Here is a 20,789-nt window from a genome sequence, read left to right on the forward strand (position 1 = left end):
TTCTAAATTGTTGATATGTGAAATACACGATACACGAAGCCACCCCTCGACTCTCGTCTACGAACGACAATACGGCCGCATCCGAAGATGCACCAAAGACGCCACATGCACTGTAGTGCACGGCATTGAACAGTGGCTCAGTGCGAAGTGTCATGGTGATGACACTATTAAAAACAATAATAAAGTGAGAAAACAAAATATCGCCTTCGTTTTCTAGCATGCAAAAGGAAGGTGATCGTTTTGTAACTTCTTTATTGAGCGACACGCCATGAAAGGACGCTGAATAAATGTATAAAAGCTGCACGACCAAGCTAATGCTGAAGAGTTTGATATGTGTTTATAATAAATTGTTTGCGTCGCACATAAATGCCAACAAAAACATGAGTATTAGCAACACCACAAGCGATAACATGATATTAAGCGCTGGTGCTCGCGATGATGGTAGCCCTGTACTCTGCTACGTAAATCCACTTCTGCTCATGGCCCTTAACTTCAGATGACATCAACCCGACCTGTCGGCTCTATCGAACGAGTGCATATGTAATTTTCATAAAATCAGATAGCAAGCACTGCAACCAAAAACTGACGTTTCACAAACATTTTGGTCTATTTGAAAAGCAGTTCCGAGACCTGGTGTGGATCTGTGGTAGAATGCTTGATTGCCGCGTAGAATTCTTGGGTTCAATAGCTGCTGGGAACCTGACATTTATTATTGGCATTCGTCGGGTAAACGCTTCCGATGTTAGGTTTTTCTGAACATTCACACATTATTACAGCCCATATGAGTTCCCTTCGTTCATGAGCAGATTCCAAGTGCCAGCAACCTGTGGCGCACACTCGCATACCAGTGACACATACCCGCCTGTGGGTAAGTGCCACTGACTTGCGGCAAGTGTTTGATAACGCCCGCGATGGGATTGTGACATTATTCACTACTTGATGAGAGCGTCATAATAGTCCAACCATCTTACCATCCCCTGCTAATTTTGCTTCATGCTACGGGGGTGATCACGAGAACACCCCGACTTAAGTGGCTAGATAGATGTATAGGTACGCAGATAGATGCCAAAAATGCTTGCAGTATACGCAAAGAAACGCTTCGCATTCAATAATTGAGGCATGAAATATTGATAACGTATGCGTGAGTTAATGTTTATTAACCTTGCATATAGAAAAAATAAAAGGCTTCAACAGTTATGGGAGGAGGAGGAGGGATAAACAACAAGAAGGAAGGCAGGGAGGATAATCAGGCACATGCCCGGTTTGCTACCCTACGCAGTGGGAATGAGAAAGGGGCATAAAGATGAGAGAGAGAGAGGAAAGAGAAGAGAAAAAGAGGGAGAAAAAACAAAAAAAGGAGGATTGTCAGTCAATCGGCTGGTGCGTATGCAGCGGTGGCACTACACAAAAGTTAAACGTGGTCACGTAGGCCTGTAGTCCTCAAAAGGCACAAGACAGCTTTGACTGCTTTTTTCAGCCGACAAAAGGCGATGACGGTGTTCCAGTAGCATCTGCACAGAGAGTAGCCGATCGTCCGATTCTCGCAATGCGTCCGAAAGCTTCCGTCTTTCGGAGGCAAATCGAGGGCATTGACATATCGGATGGTCGATGTCTTCTTTGGTGCAGCAGACGTCGCGTTCCGCATTGTCGTCAATCCGATGAGGGTTCTATATGCTTTTGTGAAGGCAACCTCCAACCAAAGGCGACAAAGAAGTGAAGCTTCACGTCGACGAAGTCCGGATGGAGGTCGAAGTTCCAGTCGAGGGTTTATTTGGTATAGTCTCGTATGTTTTATGCTTGGGGTGTTCCACTCCTGCAGACTCAGACTACGTGCCAGGTGACGAAGTTGCTTTGCAGCGTCAGTCCTTGACAAAATAATCGGAAGGGTGTGCTCTTCTTGGTGCGATGTGCGAACTGCTTTGTCTGCGAAATCATTGGCACTGATCCCACAATGGCCAGGAAGCCACTGAAACTTGACCTCGTGGCCTGTTTCTGTGACGTGGTGAACAAGCTTGACAACTTCGTAAGTTAATTGTTCATGGCAACCTCGTCGAAGGACGGACTGCATGCTCTGTAGGGCTGCTTTCGAGTCGGAAAACACAGACCATTTACTCGGTCTTTGGGACTTTATGTACTCTAGGGCGCCACGAAAAGCCACATGTTCTGCAGCCGTAGACGTAGTGACGTGTGACAGCTTGATTCGCAGAGTGATTCCTCTAGCTAGAATCACCACCGCACCGCCAGAACCAGACGCTGTGGTTGAAACATTAGTGTATATGTGCACGTGGTTAATGTACATTTCGTGCAGAAGGCACAAGCTCAACTGTTTTAGGGCTGATGAAGGCAAATTTGATTTTTTTTCTGTGTTCCTGGAATTGAAACACGTACTTGCGGAAGTGTCAGGCACCACGGAGAATACACCAGTTTCTCAGCAGGCGTAAAGCCTGACGTAAACGACGCACGATGAGCACTGACAATTGCACTAAATTTCGTGAGGGGCCTCTCAGTAGCAAGGGTTGCCAAGTGGTGGGAAGGATTCCTAGCATGTTGCCTGAGGTACGTACACATCGTTTCAATAGTGATGTGCATCATGATCAAGTAGTCCTGTGCAATGGCATTTGTTTGAGCTGTCGATGCGCAGCGTGGTAAACCAAGGCATATCCTAAGCGCTTGGGCTTGAATATTTTGGATTGTGCACAGGTTCGTTTTCCACGTGTTAGATGTAACAGGTAGGCTATACCGCAGGAATCCAGTAAATAATACCTTGTACAGCTGTAACATAGACTCGACAGACATTCCCCAACTTTTCCCAGCAAGAAACCTGAATAAGTGACAAACGGCAGTCAGCCGCTTTTCCATGCAGTTTACGTGGCGTGTCCAAGACAGGTTTCGGTCGATTACGACTCCCAAGAACCTGTGACTCCGGCTGCATGACACCAACTGCCCGTTAATTGATATGCCCTAAGCGGACATTGGTTTTCTGGTGAAAGCCACGACTGCACACTTCTCACTTGTGATTTCAAGCCCTTGTTTGCGTAGGTGTTACGATGTCACTGATGCTGCCTTCTGAAGTCAAGCGCGAAGTTGAAGTCGAGTCACACCTGATGTCCACACACAGATGTCATCAGCATAAATGGAAAGTCGTTCACTGCTTGGTTGCTTGCCAACTAGTTCAATGAGTGTTAGGTTGAACGGCGTCGGGCTTAGCACTACGCCTTGCGGGACTCCTCGGCTGCAGTAATACTCTGGTGTCGGGCCATTCTCTGTTTGCACGTGAAATGATCTATTCTGTAGGTAGCTCTGAACCCACGTATATATCCTACCACCGAGTCCCACTCCTTCTGGTGCGCTGAGAATGGCTTCGTGGGTGAAATTGTCGTATGCCCCTTTAACGTCAAGAAACAGAGCAGCAGATAACCATTTGCAGGCCTTCTGGTGTTCTACATATGTCACCAAATCAACTACATTGTCAATTGACGAGCGGCCTCGTCTGAACCCGCACATGGCATCTGGATATATTTCGTAGAACTCGAAGTACCATTCCAGACGCGTTAAAATCATCCTTTCCATAACTTTTCCCACACAGCTCGCGAGGGCAATCGGGCGGTAAGAGGAAATGTCCAAGGGTGACTTGCCGGCTTTGAGAAGTGGAATCAGGCGACTTGACTTCTATTCCTGTGGAACCATGCCAGTTTGCCAGGAGTCGTTGTACAGCTGCAAGAGTGCCTTCCGAGCTTGATCTCCTAGGTGACACAGAGCGCGGTCAGTGATGCCGTCAGGTCCTGGTGCTGAAGAACATTTACACAATGCAAGCGCAGCCTTTAGTTCGTCCTTTGAAAACAAAATCTCCATTCGGAGATCACGTGAGGATACAGAAAAGTCGGGCTTCTTCGTCCCAGTTGAATTTGACCCGCAGGCAATCCTTCGACAGAAAGAATCTGCGATATCAATCTCTTCGCAGAGTAAGTGAAGTGCCAGAGATTTTAATGCGTAGCGCTGAGTAATGGTTATACGAAGACCCCGAACAGTTCTCCAGATTAGTGACAGAGGCTTTCTGAGATCCAAAGACTCGCAAAATGATACCCATTGTTGCTTTTCCAACTTGTCCATGTGACGCTGTATTTTCTTTTGTGTGCGTCTGGCCACTCTCAGATCAAGAAGTGACCTCGTGCGTCTACAACGTCGTTCTGCACGACGACGAATCGCTCGGAGTTTTTCGAGATCAATGTCCATATCAGTGCGAGATGAGCTCGCCGGAAGCGAACGCGTCGTTGACTGTAGGGCACTCTTTATTACGTCCTCTAGGTTTAAAGGTGAGGCGCGAACATAGTCTTCCACGATTAACTTAAAATTTTGCCAATCGGTGCACTGGACGGCTCTGGAGAACTTGAGGCTTGGAAAGCCATCAATCTTCAGGTATGTTGGGATGTGGTCACTACCCCTTGTTTCCAAATCCAAAAACCAGTGCACTCGGCTGGCGAACGAGCGTGAGACGAAAGTGAGGTCCAGGCAACTGCTATAGGCCGATCCGCGCAGATAAGTAGGGCTGCCGTCATTCACCAGGATAAGTTCACATTCAGAAGCAAAAGACACTGTCTACCTCTAGTGTTGACCCTGGAGCTTCCCCATAAGTAGTGGTGGGCATTGAAGTCGCCAGTTATCACCCATGGCTAGAGAGTTGCATTCAAAATTCCGCGCAAGCGCTCACGGTCTAGACGACTTGATGGATGTAAGTAGGCTCCCATGAGGGTGAATGTGGTCTTCTTGTTTTTTACTGTTAGGCAAACGTACTGGTTTTCTTCGGCAGGGGGTACAGGGTAATGAACATAAGTTAAGTCGTGCCGTATGAACACAACGACCTTGCTGCGCTCTCCGTGGGTAGAAGACATAAAGCACTCATATCCAGACAGTCTCATCTGAGCTGACAGGTTCGGTTCACAAATCACAATTATGGAGAACTAGTTCGTGAATACATATTGCTGGAACTCGGACATACGCGCCCTATGTCCTCTGGTATTCCACTGAAGGACAGATGCGTTCTTGACCTCCTCTCGAAAGGATAACTTGTTGCGGGCCATCGTTTTACCTTAGAGCTGCAAGCACCGGACTCAAAGTGTCCAGCACTTGGAGTGCGCTCTACGCTTATGGGGTGTTCATGTTGCTTAGGAGCATGCGCACTGCGCTCATAAGGGTCTGCAACGTGTTGATGACCTGGCGATTCTCAGTTGTCTTTTTATCAGTGGTTTGTGATGGCATCGAGGTTATCGAGGTTAACAGTTATCATTCATGCAGAACTCTAGGGGAACCTGGTTGATTTGTTTGGATTTTTTATGGGCCAAATAAGTTTTCATGCCAACTTTTTTTCACATTTTGTGCAACTCCGTAGTTTTTTGAAGGTGTCAGTTTTGTATTCATTGCCCTCTTGCGTCGATTATCGCATGCCTTGTTTTTTTAGGAATAAATAGCAACTCTTACAGCGATACTGACACAGAAGTATTTCTCATTTTAGGATTGCAGCTTGAATGTCTGAGAGCTGTTGTTACACTCCGTGAGTTTGTACAAGCAGTGAATTCAACAAAATTTGCCATTTCTCGTGCTTATGCACTCTTTGAGGCGGCATCGATTGCCTGCCTGTATGCCGTGCTGAATGCGTTAGAATTAGGGTACCCTAAAGCTTCGTCTTTAATAGTTGAACGCGGTAGTGATATCCTGTTCCTAGTGCTGTAATTCAAACACTTTGTGCGTGAAACCTTTTCGAACTTGCGATGCAGCAATTGCGTGGCCTAAGACAATAGGCGCAGTAGCGAGCATGCTTTATAGTGGGTGACCAGCTTTGAACCCCGAAGCCGATATTTTTATCACATGTTTTGACGACCGCTGGCAATGGGCACTTGTACCACGCATTTTTACTTCAATACTGCGCGTTGCATTGTTAAGCATGTATACAGGGTGCATATGTTTGTGTAGTTAGTTTCACTGCATTTCCAAGCAGAAACTCTTTTGACAGTATTCACAAGCAGACGTGGAGCAGTGTGGTACAACATTTATGCTTACCATGCGAACGACCCTGTTTCGATTCCAACTCGCACGCAAACGACGCTGGTTCACTCACGACTCTGACACAGGATATTTTATCACTTAATTTATTTGCACTGTCCTCAATCTTTCAGTCACGCATAAGGTGATGATTTTCCGCTCCCAACCAACGACATCGAAGCTGAATCTCTGCGAAACGAGCTCTTTAACACTGTCGCGCTAATCATGACTACGAACCTGGACAATTGCCCAGTAAGGTCAGCCTTAAGCGACTCCGGTTGTGGTTGCATAGTATACAGTGGAAATTTGAAATAAACGTTTAAAACGGAGCTCTTGAATCAATCTAATGCCGCAGCTACAGAACGACAACCAGTGGGAATTAAGCACTTTATCTACGCACTTCTAATCACCATCTTGGGAAATACCTCATCCATAGCTGCTACTACAATGGAATTCTCCCTTTCTCACATGCTGGGTCCTTCTTGGCTTGTTTAGAGATTGATCATCGACCAAGGATATTTAGGGTACAATTAAAAGAATCAGTGTATACCACGAAAATCATAATGCTATTAGCATCGATACACTACAGAACTCTCAACACCTATCATACAGTATTTTAATTAAAACCATGTAATAACGAATCTACACTGCAATCTGGATTCAGAACATGCGATTATCATGACTTCATGATTTAAAGCAGCCAACCAGCTACATATGGCACGTACACGTTACTGTGCCTTATTTCTTAAGGTCACGTAGTGCTTGCATAGTTAGCTTGAAAAGATTTCATGCACTAAATGTTTTAGGTACACACTACTAACAGAATATCGCTATCGCGTTCAACTGATAAAAGTGAACCCCCCTCTCCCCCACTTTTTATATTTTAAGTGAAAATCTAATCCGTCTTGTTGAGCAGCTGACTTTGCGGGACATGACAGGTGAGTGGAGTAAGACAAAACCCACGTGTCTTAAGTATTGATGACGTCCTGTTGCAACGTCTCATTGCCGTCACAGAGCGCGCCTAAAGGCGTCACGTCGTAATGACCTCATCACAAGACGACATGTCGTGATGCCATTGTGTGGCAATGTCGCTTCACTAAAGGCGAGACAATCAATCATTGCAATGTCATGCCATGTATTGGTAATAATGCTTCAGGCATTGGAACAATGCATTTGGTTGATAACGGCATGGTAATGTTAATGCAGTGAGCCTCTTTTACACTGTGGCTATTTTATTACAACAGTTGTAGTCCGCACCTATACCCCGTTAGGCCACATTTAGCATCATGCATTTCATTTCGTTTCTTTTTATTCAAGGCAAAGTGCTTTGGGGGACACACTCTGCCTTGGGAGACACGTCTAAAGGCTGAAAAAAGACAACGGACTAGGTCGTTCAACCCTGGCAGCAAAAGCATAAACACATCAACAAGCATCTGTCGTACAGAATACACTGGTACATAAGCATCCAGAGTGATTAGAGAAATATAGAAAATAATGAGTGCGCAAGGACATCTGCCGTAAAGTGATATCATACAACGAACGTGTACTCATGTTGAGCCTCCAAAAAAAGAAAGAATAAAAATATTTTCTTGCTGCTATTGCGAATGAAATGCACAAAAATATAATCAACATTCACTGGAGAAAAAAAAACGATATGACTAGGCACGCTGATGTACAGAGTGAGACCTATGAACAGTGTACTCATAAAAACTTTTAAAGAAAGAGGTTTTATATATAACTCAAACATGTCATTACTGAATGTTATAAACAATCACAGGACATTAAAACAAAGTGTACACAAATACAAGACATATATAGTCACAAAATTTTTTAAATCATTGGGGGCTTCGTTTTCCTCTGTTAGGAGTTATCTTGTTATTTTTTTAATGAACTGAGGTTCTATCCTGCACTAAGGCTTTTAATTCGTGCTAGAGGTCAGCATGTTGTCGAACGTATAACGAAATTGTCGTTTCTGACGACCCTTTATACGATGCAGGTGCGTGACATTTGTATACTTGGACTTGGCACATACGAAACTCGAGAGACGCGTTATGTGGCACGCCCTAAAGACTGGCGCTATGGGAGTCACGCGACTGGAATTTTTCCAGAACTTCAGCGACTTCACTGGCGTGGTAAGCGTTGAGCGATTCTGCAATGCTGTCTATGTATGTAGTTGGGTGAATCGCCTGGGCTATATAGTAAAAACGCCTGAGGGGAGGTACTGCAGACTTACTACAAGGGATATAAACCGTGCAAACAGCGACGCTTATGATACTCGTTTAGGTTGAGAGACCCGTCGACAAAATGTACAGAAAAGGGTGAATGCTAACCAATCAGCCGAAACACGTAAATTTTTGTTTACATCCTTTTGAGTTGTTTTGTGGTTAAATAGAATGCTTAGAGCCTTGTCACAGAATAACCCAGACGTGCCTGTGCGTTCTTTTTTTTTCACTTGAAAAGCTGTACTCGCTAGTTTCTCAGCAAGGTTCACACGTTCAGCAGAGAGCACACCGACCTTGAATATACATGAGGAGAACCACCCTATGGAGTTAAACATAGGCATCTCGCCCTCCCAAGCAGATTGCCATTACTTGATAAATACGTCTCAAAGGCTTCAACTGTGAGTGCAGTGTAGTTAAATAATTCCCGAAGTGAAATTCTGTGTAGAGCCAATGCAGCAACTGCCGACAAGGCACTGACACGCATTCTTCTCTGCTTTTTACTTCCTTTTCCCTCTTCAGATGACTTTGGCAGAGTCAAAAGTTTGTTGCAAGGCTATCGCAAGCATGATGAGCATCAAATACCTCAACCTTTCGAGAATGTGCTTCCTGAAGGAAGCGGTTCGGATTATTGGTAGCTACGTGGAGCAGACCACTTCGCTCACTCACATGGAGTTGCTTAACATTGAGGTGAGTGTAAAAAAAAACACGTTATTATCAGCCACTTCTAGGTTAACGTTTCAGCAAGTACTCATCGGGAGGGGGTAGCGGATTGCGGAAAATAAACGACGCATGAATGGACCCAAATAAAGAGAACACAGTCGTGTTGCCTAAACTAAACATTGTGAATAACTTAAATAAATAACAAAAACTGTGCAGCTCAGTAAATGAGAAACACTAAGAACACAGTGGCATTTGAACCCAGGTTCCCTGCGTGCCAGCCCAGGATTCTACAATTAGCCAAGCTGGTGTTACGAACTCAGTTGCAAACTTGCCTTAGGTGGGAAAGGAATAGCGTTAACATGTGTAATAAAGCGTTTTAGAACTGCAAAAAAAAACATCCAAGTATCACACAATGCAAATTCCGTAACGAACGGTTAATCCAATGTTCCAAAGCATTACAAAAGCTTGTTTTGATTACCTATTAAATGTGGCGCATACCCACTTCAGACCCCATTTTAATTCGTCGTCAGCCACTGCATAAGAGATCACACAGTTTTTTGCAAGTGTGTAGTGGATACCACGCTTCTCCGAGGAATGACGAAGGATAGCATAGTGAATACTGGCTTACTAAAACAGAAAGTAGGATTGTTTATGGTGCAGTGAGTACCCACTAGTGTTCTTGTAGCAGTTACCAAGAGTGTTTTGAAAAGGCTTTGAAACGTCGCTTTTCAAGCTTTTGCTGTGACTGTGCTGCGCGGTCTGCGTGGGCCTGGCGGTCTTTTTTTTTTAATATAACCGCTACTATGAGCAATCGCTCGTGATTACGATACGTCACAGCAAATGCGTTGTTTTGATTGATATGTGGAGTTTAATGTCCCAAAACCACCATATGATTGTGAGAGAAGCTTTAATTGTGTGGTTTCCTTGTCTGGGTGGCCGCGTTTTCTTACGAATCGAAATAATGAGGTTATTTTACATATATTGGAGCCCTTCTTAAAAAGCTTCAGGTGATCTAAATTAGCAGAGGCCTCCACAATTGACATTCAGTCATGTCATGGTGTTTAGATATAAATTGTCAAAAATTGCCATTAGTTATCCCAGCATGCCATAAACCGAAGACGCTGCCAGCGAGACTACGCGCGCGACTTAGCCCAAAATTTTCACGTTTTAATGCACCTGAAGCATGCATTTCCATGCACAAAACCCCTTTAGAGCACCGCACTTGGGGGCATTTCTTGATGCTTTTGGCGTTTGGCATAACACTTTTTTATGAATGATGTTTTGGAAGTATTCAGCGAATGTGTAGGGGCCCCAGTTTTACCCCCCCCCCCCACCCAGTTGCCTCAAGAAAAAAAATTGGAATTAGTAGATTTAGGATTATTTTCGAAGGTAAATGATGCTTAGTAGCAGTAATTAACTGTAGCATGTAAGTCTTCCCTAGCATTTCGATAGAGTCATATGAAAGTGGAAACAAGTGGTGTTAGCCTTGCAAGCAATCAGTCTTATTGCTCAAGTAGTGTCAACACAAGGTGCAACATAGCATAGTAAGGCTGGTCTAGAAGAAGCAGGGTACCCTGCATGGGTTATTACGAGGGCGGCTGCTAAACAGTATCAAAAAGACAGGACAACGAAAGCTAAAGGGAACAGCAGGAAGTAGTCACACAACTGCAATATAGGATGTGATATACCTTTGGAGACTTGACCATCACACCAAAAAGAACAAAAAAAGCAAGTTAGTCATGTGACTAGGGCGAAGGAATAATTGCGATAGCAAGAAATTTAAGTACCACACAAAAAACAAGCAGCTCAATATGTTGAGCACGCCGCTACGGTACAAAAAAAGGACGCTTGAAAACTAAGAGGTATACACTGGACAAGTGTGATTTAACAAGCATCATAGCGGTTACGTCCTTATATTTGAGGTACAGCTGACGCTTTTAGACTTTTCTTCTTTTTTTTTCTTTTAAAATGCCGCTGGTGGAATGACGCTCATGTGTCTCCTGCCACGTGATGGTGTCTGACGCGTGTGATCATGTATTTTTTTTCCATCCACATCATGAGTAGAATAAAAGGGGGCCACTTTTTTTGCCCATCTAAAAGGCAGTTTTCAGTTTGAAAGAATATGTCAGTGTTAGTGACAGAAAGTACGCCAGAGCTCTTCCGAGATCTGGATACACAGCGAGCGCTGAAACGTGTATTTAAATAGCTCGCCGTTATATAACCGGCACAAGAATATACGTGCCCACGTCTGTAAATCACAGGCCGTGCGAAGAGCCCGAAACCATCGAGCATTATTTTGTTCATCGCTGCGAGGCATGTCCTTTCAGGGACACTCTTAAAAGAACCATCAAAAGCGAATTTCCAATACGGTGTGCATGGTCTGTTTCGTATTATTAAAAAAGACGAAGAGTAATACGCTATAAGATTTAATTATGATAGGATTTTATTCATTATGAAGGAGCTGCATAATTGGCTGACATGCCAAGCCACCTCCCCCGACAATATCTTTTCTCTGAGAAGCAGCAGCCAATGTGCGTTGTGTTGTTGAAACTAGTCGCCTGTGTAATTTGCTGGACTCTAGAAGATTCATTGAATGAAATGGCGACTTGCGCGTGCATTGTACCGCAATTATGGATTGATGAAATGTATAGCAATATTTGATGCCAGGATTTCCATGCATTTAAAAAAAAGCATGGCGAGTGGCTGTGCTGGCCAACGCAGCGAGATGCGGAGTGAGGGGTCACTGGCTCGAGTGCCCGGTGTGTTACTTAGGATAATTAAAGACTATAGTCGTTCTTGGGGACCTTCGACCCAAAAATTTTGGTCTGCCTGTACATTTGTCTGTTCGTCCACCCTTAACAGTACTGGGTACTTTAAACGGCAACAGCAGGTATCCCAAACGGCCGACCCCATCCGCAGCGCCCACCAATGTTCGTACTTGTGTAATTGTCAATTAAAAAGCAGTTATCACGCATATCAGAGGCACCATAACAACACGTATATATTCTGCGTGTGCGTCTTTTGCTAGAAAAGACATACATAAGTTATTCTAAAGACGATAGCCTTTATCACACAGCGCTTGCTATGTAACGATTGCACGAAAACGGAAGTGTTTCCAACGCTTTGCTAAGACGACACGGTGGTGGCACCTACCCGTCACTTTGAATTCTACAGATAGCGCTCATGTCTCACGTGTGACGTGACTTGGTGCCTCCTCTGCACGCTCGAGGCACGCTAACGCAGTGCCTCCAGAATACTATTCACCTATTTTTTTGCGCAGAACATCAAATAAACGTTTTGTTCACTCTCTCCAGACGCAAATCTATCGTCTTTCGACGACATTCGCAGAGTAGCATGCAGATATGGAGCCATTTTCTTTCTACTGATTCATTTTTTATGCCTTTTTTACATATATATGTACAAATGCATATGCGGGACTTCACAGCTCCTGGCGAAAATCGGTCGTGAGTGCCCTTTTAATTGCTTTCGCAATGAAATGCGCTATTTGGTGCCATGTCGAAGCTGTATCTACTGCGGCAAAAAGTGGCATTAGGTGTACCCAGCTTTGAAGTTAAACGAAGAGTAAAGAGATAAACAGCAAAGGTGCGTGTACAAACATGCAAGAAGGTTAAGAACTGCGAAAGTAATGCATTTAAAGTCTATGTTTCCGCGATAACTTTTACACTGAGTAAAATTGTCAGTGCGTAAATAATAAGTTACATTATTAGCCCAAAATGTTGAAAAATACAGCTAGGCTCTCATTTAGCTGTTCGTTGCGGCAAAAGTACATGTCATTCAAGTTTTCATAAGACAGAAAGCTTGCAGTACCCTGTGTTCAGAGCACATTAAGAATCACTGACTCGTTTTACTTGTTACTGGGAGATCAGATGTACATCAGCCAGCCTTCGTGAGTATTATCACAAGTGAAAGTGCCGTATATATCTCAGGGGTAGGTTGCGTCGTGTTTATGTGTATTCAACTAGTTTTTCCAAGCATGCTGCTTGTTTGTCCTAATCATTTTCCAGAGCCCACTAATTACTCTTCGTGACAGAATTAAATTTTAGTGTCCAGTATGCGCTGCTGTCTGTCGTTCCTTCGCTCGACCATTTTCTATGATTGGCCATTTTTGAATTTCACACAGGGACGCTCACTTTGGTTATTTTTTGCCCGCCAAAACCAATCACGTCCTTAATAGGTTACGCTTAGGTTAGTGGTTACAAACGCACTGGTATCCAATGGCCAATGCATTGATTTTAACCTCACGCTGTGAAATTGCCCCATTTTCAGCAACACACAGAATAAGTGATTTCGCTCAAAACATGTTCCAACAACTCACGGAGGAAGCTCTCGATGTGGCGGCGATTCTTTGACATCTCGTCCCGACGTGAAAGCGACCCTTTTTTGTGTCCCAATGAAAATAGCGGGAGGGTTTATTCAGGGCAACAGTAAACTCTACTACCTACTTACCTCTAAGCTTTATCCCTTACAGCTAGCAGGATGGCTGCTAGAATAAATTATCTAAGGTACCACAGGCCACGGGATTAAATACCAGTCACTGCGGCTGCATTTTAGATGGATGCGAAAATGCTGTAGGCTAGTGTGCTTAGATTTCGGTGCACGTTAAAGAACCCCAGCTGGTTTAAATTTCCCAAGTGCTCCACTATGGTGACTCTCATATTCATGTGGTGGTTTCGGGACGTTCAAACGCACATATCAATCAAATCAAATCGAATGATCAAAGGTAGGACATGAGTGGCAGCAGGTAGCAGGCAACACGTTGCCGCTCAGAGTTCTCTTCGTTTGCGTTTCCGCACAGTCGTTTTTAACAAACCTATTTGTCTGGTTTCATTCAAGGCACCTCTTTTAACAGTGTAAGGCATGGAAAAGCACTGCGTTTATGGCTTATACCTATATATGGTCTGTAATCTTCTGTAAATTGCGGATCTTGCAGGTTAATGACGCCAACGCTAGCCTCTTCCTGGACCACTTGGCTCGCAACCGGAGTCTCAAGGCCCTGCGTGTGAACGAAAACTTTGTGCTCGCGCGGGAAGGTGTGGCTCTCGCAGAAGTCGTTCTAAATCACGTGACCCTGGAAACGCTTCATGTAAGGCACACTGTTTTCTTCTGTTGCCAGTATTGAAGCTGTGCTCGGCAGAATTTTCTAGCAGAATTCTAGAAGTGGGAGGCATTTCTATGAGTATAGCGCACCACGACAAGGACAAGGGGTCCATGTCGTGGTGCATGCCCTTATAAATGAACCACACCAACCAACTAGCCCGGCAACGTGTCTTAGGCATTTCTATTGTATACTTTTTTTCAGGGTAGTCAGTTCTAGGATGTATATGTAGCAATATGCAAGTATCTCTGGTACTAATGATTACGGTAACTCCAGATAAGGTGATTCAGAAAATATTGCTAAAATAATTCACGGCTCTATAAGAAGTGCATCATGAAGAGTGGGCAAAGCTGTTGGTATCGCATCGGCGAGTAACCATGCGTTGCCCCATCGTTATCCAATACCATGTAACTTGAGTGACAAAGTGGCATAAAGAGTAGATGAAAAAGGACATGGAATGTCTACATTGAACTCGCCGACGAGCATAGAGTTTGTGCTGGTGTTTTATATTGGGCTTTCATAATTATGATTGTTCATTTTTTAACGCAACAGGGTCAAGGAGCTCGCTTCGCAGAAATTCCGGCGTCTTTGGTTGTGAGCGAAAAATCACCCCTTTGCGTGATCGAAAAAAAGCAAGAAATATGACCCTCGAAAAACAAAAATCAAATTCTGGGTTTGAGTAGGGATCAAACCCGGGTAGTTTGCGTGGCAAGCGGGTGCTCTACCACACAGCCGTGCATCTTTTTTTTATTTTTTTATTTATATCCGGTAAAAAAATCACACACGCGATGACGAGGTAAGCATATTACAATACACAGCAGACATGACAGAAAAATTACTACGGGCGTCAAGCATTGCACATCACTACTATGAGAAACTTTGAGATTCTCTCGTTAAAATACTGTAAGGGTCAGTGAAATGCAGCCGTTCGAGATCGCCATGTACTGTGCAAGCCAGTAATCATAACTAAGCCGAAATTTAATTCACAATCAATCTCTATATTCAAATGCCCGACTCTCTGAAGGTCTAACGGAATTTTTTTTTATTTGCCGTTTCTAATACGTCCCGAAAATGTACGCCTTCCCAACATTGTAAAAAAAGGTGGTCAATTATTTCTGGAGCGTTACAGATTAGACAGTCAGATTCTCATGCGTATAAATCCCATGCTGCTCTATAAACGTATTTTGCATTTGGAGCTGCCGGAATGTTTTCAACTTGTTTAAGGTCATTCTGACCCTTACGTGCGGTATATAGCACTCTGTACCGTGGTGTGGGGAGCACAGTGTCATAAATTTTTGTACAGTTTTTTTTTTCTTTCGAACAGACCTCAGGTAGTTAGTCAAAAAACGGACACACAAACCCACACGCTGGCCACAACTACATACAGCCTTGCGGAGCACCCGTCATGACTTGAGTGTTCACAACAAAGTCAACCTACAGCCTACCTAGTCTTATTTGACACACTGTTAGCAGGAAAGGATCGATTGTATCACGGAAAAAGAAAAACAAAGCATCTACTAACTGCTTGATAAACAGATCGACTTGTGAATACAGTCAAAATAACTTTCTATAATTTGAAACTCAATGAAAGTAACTTTCATTCTTTATAAACACACGCACATGCTTTCACAATAGGTAAAATATTGCGTTAATAATACATGGTAAAAGTGCACATTGCCATCGAATGCCAGAATCTAGAATTATCATAGTGACATCATGGCTGAAAGCCAATCACTCACTAGAAAAAGCACACACGCTCCTAAACCCTTCCCTTAGGAGGTCCATAGCAAGTTAGAAGTGATCCCAATCAGTAAGTGTTTGTTGTACGGACTGGGAACAAAATATCGCTAAAGCGTTATTCGTCGTTAAAGCCAAAGCTTAAAAGTTGAACATGTTATTTTCGCATTTCGTTGGCATTCTTTATTCACAGGAAATAGTAAATACATCACTGCCCTAAAAATCGCAGCATATCGACGGAGTGAATTTTGATGAGTGGGGCCAAACTTCGAAAGGTTTATCGGTAAACTGCGAATCATCCACTGGCCGCGTGTGTGCGCGTGTGCGCGTGTGCGCGTGTGCGCGTGTGTGCGGGTGTGCGCGTGCGCGTGCGCGTGCAGACACGATGAAGCGACCACACCCAAGGTAAAGAACTCAGGCAAGCTAAGTCCCCACAGCAGATGAAGATGACGACCACTCATGATGATGAACATGTGTAAAGATAGTAGATGTGCTTAATGAATGCCTACACTAACTTCCCCCCTTCGTGAAAGCGGTCATCCTGACCGGAGTTCACGGCCGCCGTTTCAAGCGAAAAGGAACGCCGTATGACAGGCTTCATGCGGGATACGTGGACTATTTCTGCTGCCCTGCAGCGGCGGTCCGTTGGAAGAAGAACGGGTGCCACGCGATAATTCACAGAAGACGTTTGCTCCAAGACAGTGTAGGGGCCAATAAAACGTAAGCGAAACTTCTCGCACAGGTCGGGAGTGCGAATGGGTGTAAGAAGGACTTCGTCGCCAGGGCTGAAGGACACGGCACGATGAGAGGCATCATTATCAAGCTTGCGATCCTGTTGCTTGGCTTCAGTGTTGACGGAGCCAGGTGGCGGTAATGAAGTAGGCGAGACACGTATTCTTCACTTGAAGATGAACATGGTTTAACAGGCGCAGATAAGAATGAAACATCGAAGAAAGAAGAGGGGAAGCGACCGTGGATGAGGTAGAACGGCGAGTAACCGGTTGAGCGCTGTACAGAGGTATTATACGCAAAAGTGACAAATGGCCAAATGGTGTCCCAGTTTCTGTGGTCCGGTTCGATATACATCGCTATCATATCTGACAGTGTACGATGAAAGCGCTCAGTCAGGCCGTTCGTCTGAGGATGGTAACTGGAGCTTGTTTTTTGTGTAGTGCCGGATGCCTTGAGCACTTCTTCGACAAGTTCTTAAAGAAATACTCTTCCACGGTCGCTCAAGATTACACGAGGAATTCCATGACGAAGGATTATTGCTCGAAGGATGAAGTCAGCCACTTCCGAAGCTGATGCAGAAGGCACGGGAGCTGTTTCGGCGTAGCGGGTCAGGTAGTCTACCGCTGTAACTATCCATCGATTGCCCGTGACTGTTATAGGAAGCGAACCATACAGGTCAACGCCAACTACCTCAAATGGTTGCAGGGGACACGGGAGCGGTTGTAATTGTCCACTTCGAGTTGATGTAGGTAGCTTGCGACGCTGACAAAGGGAGCATGAGGCAGCGTACTTCGCGACACAAGTGGACAAGCCCGGCCAGTAGTAGTGACCTCTTATGCGGTCATATGTTTTCTGGAAGCCCATGTGTCCAGCAGACATGTCGTCGTGATATGTCTTGAGGACTTGAGCCCCAAGAGAGCGAGGTAGAACGGGCACCCAGCGTTGACCATCAGGGTGGTAGAAATGACGGCACAGGACGTGGTTGTTGAGCTTGAATTGCGTCAGCTGTCGGCGAAGACGGGCGTTAGGGGGCCGGCAATTCCCGTCAAGACGGTCCATGATGCGGCGACAGTAAGGGTCAGCACGTTGGTGAGATTAGAATAAACCACACTCGCTTGGAGAAGTTGGGTCCACAGTAGCTAAGGATGAAATATGTAGGGAAGAGACGGCCGAAAGCTTCTCGATTGCGGCAGTGGCGGGTTTGTTAAGTGGTTCCGAAGAGAGCGGGTAACGCGAGAGTGCGTCGGCGTCTTGATGTTTGTTTCGTGACTTGTATATAATCGTGAAGTCGTATTCTTGAGGCGAAGAATTCAGCGACCTAAGCGCCCGGACAAGTTCTTGATTGTCGAGAGCCAGCACAAGGCGTGATGTTCTGTAACCACAGTAAAGTGGCGGCCGTGGAGATAAGGTCGAAACCTTTGCATCGACCATACGACCGCTAGGCACTCCTGTTCGGTGATGGTATAATTCTTTTCGGCAGGGGTCAGTGCACGGCTCGCGTATGGGAGGACTTTCTCACGTGAAGATTTGTCGCGCTGTAGCAGAATTCCACCAATGCCTTAACCACTAGCGCCTGTATGCAGGAGCGTAGAAGCGGTTTCGTCGAAATGGCAGAGGACTTGTTCGGGTGTGAGTGCACACTTCAGTTGGGTAAACGCCGCTTCATATTCAGGAGACCACACAAAGGCGACGCCTGATCCGAGCAACTTGTGCAATGGTGAAGCTATTGAGGCGAAGTCTCGAATGAATCGGCAAAAATAAGAAACGAGGCCGAGGAAACTGTGCAATTCTTTCTCTTTTTCAGGACGCGGGAAGTGTTGGACAGCAGAAATCTTGTCTGGATCGGGACGAATACCGTCCTTGCTTACAATGTGGCCTAACACTTTAATTGTCTTGGTCACAAAACGGCACTTCTTGGTGTTCAGCTGAAGGCCTGCGTTTGCAAGGCACGTGAGAACTTCGTGCAGTCGTTGCTAGTGCTGAGGGAACGTTGACGAGAAAATAACGATATCGTCTAAATAGAAGAAGCAAGTCTTCGATTTCAAGCCTCGTAAAACTGTGTCGATCATCCGCTCAAAATTTGCTGGATCATTGCAAAGGCCGAATGGCATGACGTTGAATGTCTTTTCTTTGTCATCCTCGTGCATGGGTATTTGCCAGTAACCTGAACGCAGGTCTAGGCTTGAGAAGTACTCGGCACCTTGCAGTGAATCCAAAGCATCGTCTATGCACGGCATGGGGTAACGATCCTTGTGAGTAATCTTAATAAGTGCTCATTAGTCCACGCAAAATCGCACGGATCCATCTTTTTTCCTTACTAAAACAACAAGGAATGACCAAGGGCTCGCGGAGGAACGTATAATGTTCCGTAGCAGCATATCGGCTACATTTTGTTTAATGACCTCACGCTCGGACGAAGAGACGCGATATGGTTGACGGCGTACGATGGAAGTGCCATCGGTCTGGATATGATGCCTAATAATGAACACCTGTCCCAGAGATGAGGAATGGGCATCAAACAATCTCCTATGCTTTTGTAGCAAGGCAAGCAACTCGTTTGTCTGTGAAGAGGTCAGCTCTGAAAGAATAGTCGCAGCAAGAACAGAGGTGCTTCATGAACGTCCAATATAAGGCAGGTCAGAACACGCTGGCATAAGCGGGACAACAGAGACAGGTTGGGATTCGGTAACGCAAGCCATTGTGGTGCCTTTAGGAATGAGAATTTTCTCAGACGTCTGGTTTGTAGCGTAGAGAAATCCGGAGCCATCGTGGAACCGCGCTAGACCTGAAACAAGGGCTATACCTCTTGCGAGACAGCGTGCAGATGGTCGGACAAACACGTCACCAGAGTCTATCACATTATAAGTGATGGTGACTATTCGCTGATGACCAGGTGGTAGCTCGGTGTCTTCCGCAGCGAGCAAGCAAACGGGCTTGTCATCCGCATAAAGGGCATAGTCAGTTTTCATCATATGAACAACATTTTCTCGACAGCAGATGGAAGCGTTCGCCGTAGACAGAAAATCCCAGCCTAATGTAAGCTGGTGGGCACACGAACGCCGCACGGCAAATTGCAAAAATGGAGAAGACCATTTATGAAAACACGAGCGGTGCACATAGCGGCAGGTGTAATGGCATCCCCTTGAGCAGCGAGCAGTATAGGTCCATCATAAGGGGTTGTGACTTTTCGCAGACGTGAGCACAAGGAACAATCAATCAGAGACAAACAAGCACCAGGGTCTATTAAAGCGTCCACGTACACACCTTCTATTAAAACAGATATCGTATTATATGGACGCACTGGAAGAATTTGTCTTTTCGCTCGATGCAGCTTTTTCTTCAAAAGCTGCAGAGGTTAGTTTTCCGGGCGTTGGTTGGTGAATTGCGAGACAGGTCGCAATGGAGACGTGAAGCAGTGGAGGGGTGATGGTGAGCGGCGACTAGTAGAGCGGTAAGAAGTGGTTGGCTCAGATGTCGCAGTTGGAGACGGTGAGCGACGTAGCAGCGGATCATATGGACGACGTTGGAAAGCGTACAAGCTTGTCCCATCATCCCATCCGTAGGTGTCGAATCCAGGACGCTTGTCCTGCTGACGCTTCCGAGAGAAGCGTGCAATCTGGCCCCGATAGCCGCAGTAATAACAGATCGGACGAGGCGGCCGCCATGGTGGGTGAAAGAGCTGGCTAGGCGCACTCGGAGATAACGAAGCCAGTGGGACAGGCGTCGAGTGTACGGGCATCGGTTGTACGACGGGTGGTGAGCCAGCGAGGACTTGTGCGTACGTCGGTTGGAGTCGAAGTACTGGAGAGTCTACATAGACTGGCCCGGTCATGGACGCCAACTCCTCTTTGATAACGTCGCGCAAAACAGTGTTGGAGGGGGGAGGGGACTCGGTGTCATTGAGAGGCCGAAAGATCACAGCTCTTCCCGTATAATCGCCCGGATCCTGGTATGCAATGAGGCATCAGTCGTGGTGGTTTTTTAAGCACTGTCCGGCGGTAACCATTTGGACTGAAGTTCCTCTAGGCGTTTGTACGTGGCAACAATGTCAGCGACTGTGGTCAGGTTTTGTATGACCAAGGCATTGAACTTGACCGTGCCGATCCCTTTCAATAGATGACGAACTCTCTCTGATTCAGACATGGACGTGCTGAAACGGTGACAGAGAGCAAGCACATCCTCTTTGTACGATGTGTAAGACTCACCGAGTTGTTGCTTGCGAGCATCCAGTGTTTTCTTCGCGAGAGCGAACCGAACCACCGGGGTGCCGAAAATTTGGCGAAGCT

The 20,789-nt window shown here is 45.4% G+C and overlaps 1 protein-coding gene across 1 annotated transcript in view; it reads left to right on the top strand.

Annotated features, from left to right (window-relative positions):
• LOC119185174 (uncharacterized) overlaps positions 1–20,789 on the top strand; it is a 65,718-nt gene that overhangs the window by 30,262 nt on the left and 14,667 nt on the right. The window contains exons 4-6 of the mRNA XM_075874154.1: positions 8,033–8,168; positions 8,778–8,945; positions 13,870–14,022. Of these exons, the coding sequence (XP_075730269.1) occupies positions 8,033–8,168; positions 8,778–8,945; positions 13,870–14,022 (457 nt within the window). The remainder of the gene's footprint in view (positions 1–8,032; positions 8,169–8,777; positions 8,946–13,869; positions 14,023–20,789) is intronic.

The sequence above is a fragment of the Rhipicephalus microplus genome, chromosome 9, assembly GCF_043290135.1.
Source record: "Rhipicephalus microplus isolate Deutch F79 chromosome 9, USDA_Rmic, whole genome shotgun sequence".
NCBI classification, from domain to species: domain Eukaryota; kingdom Metazoa; phylum Arthropoda; class Arachnida; order Ixodida; family Ixodidae; genus Rhipicephalus; species Rhipicephalus microplus.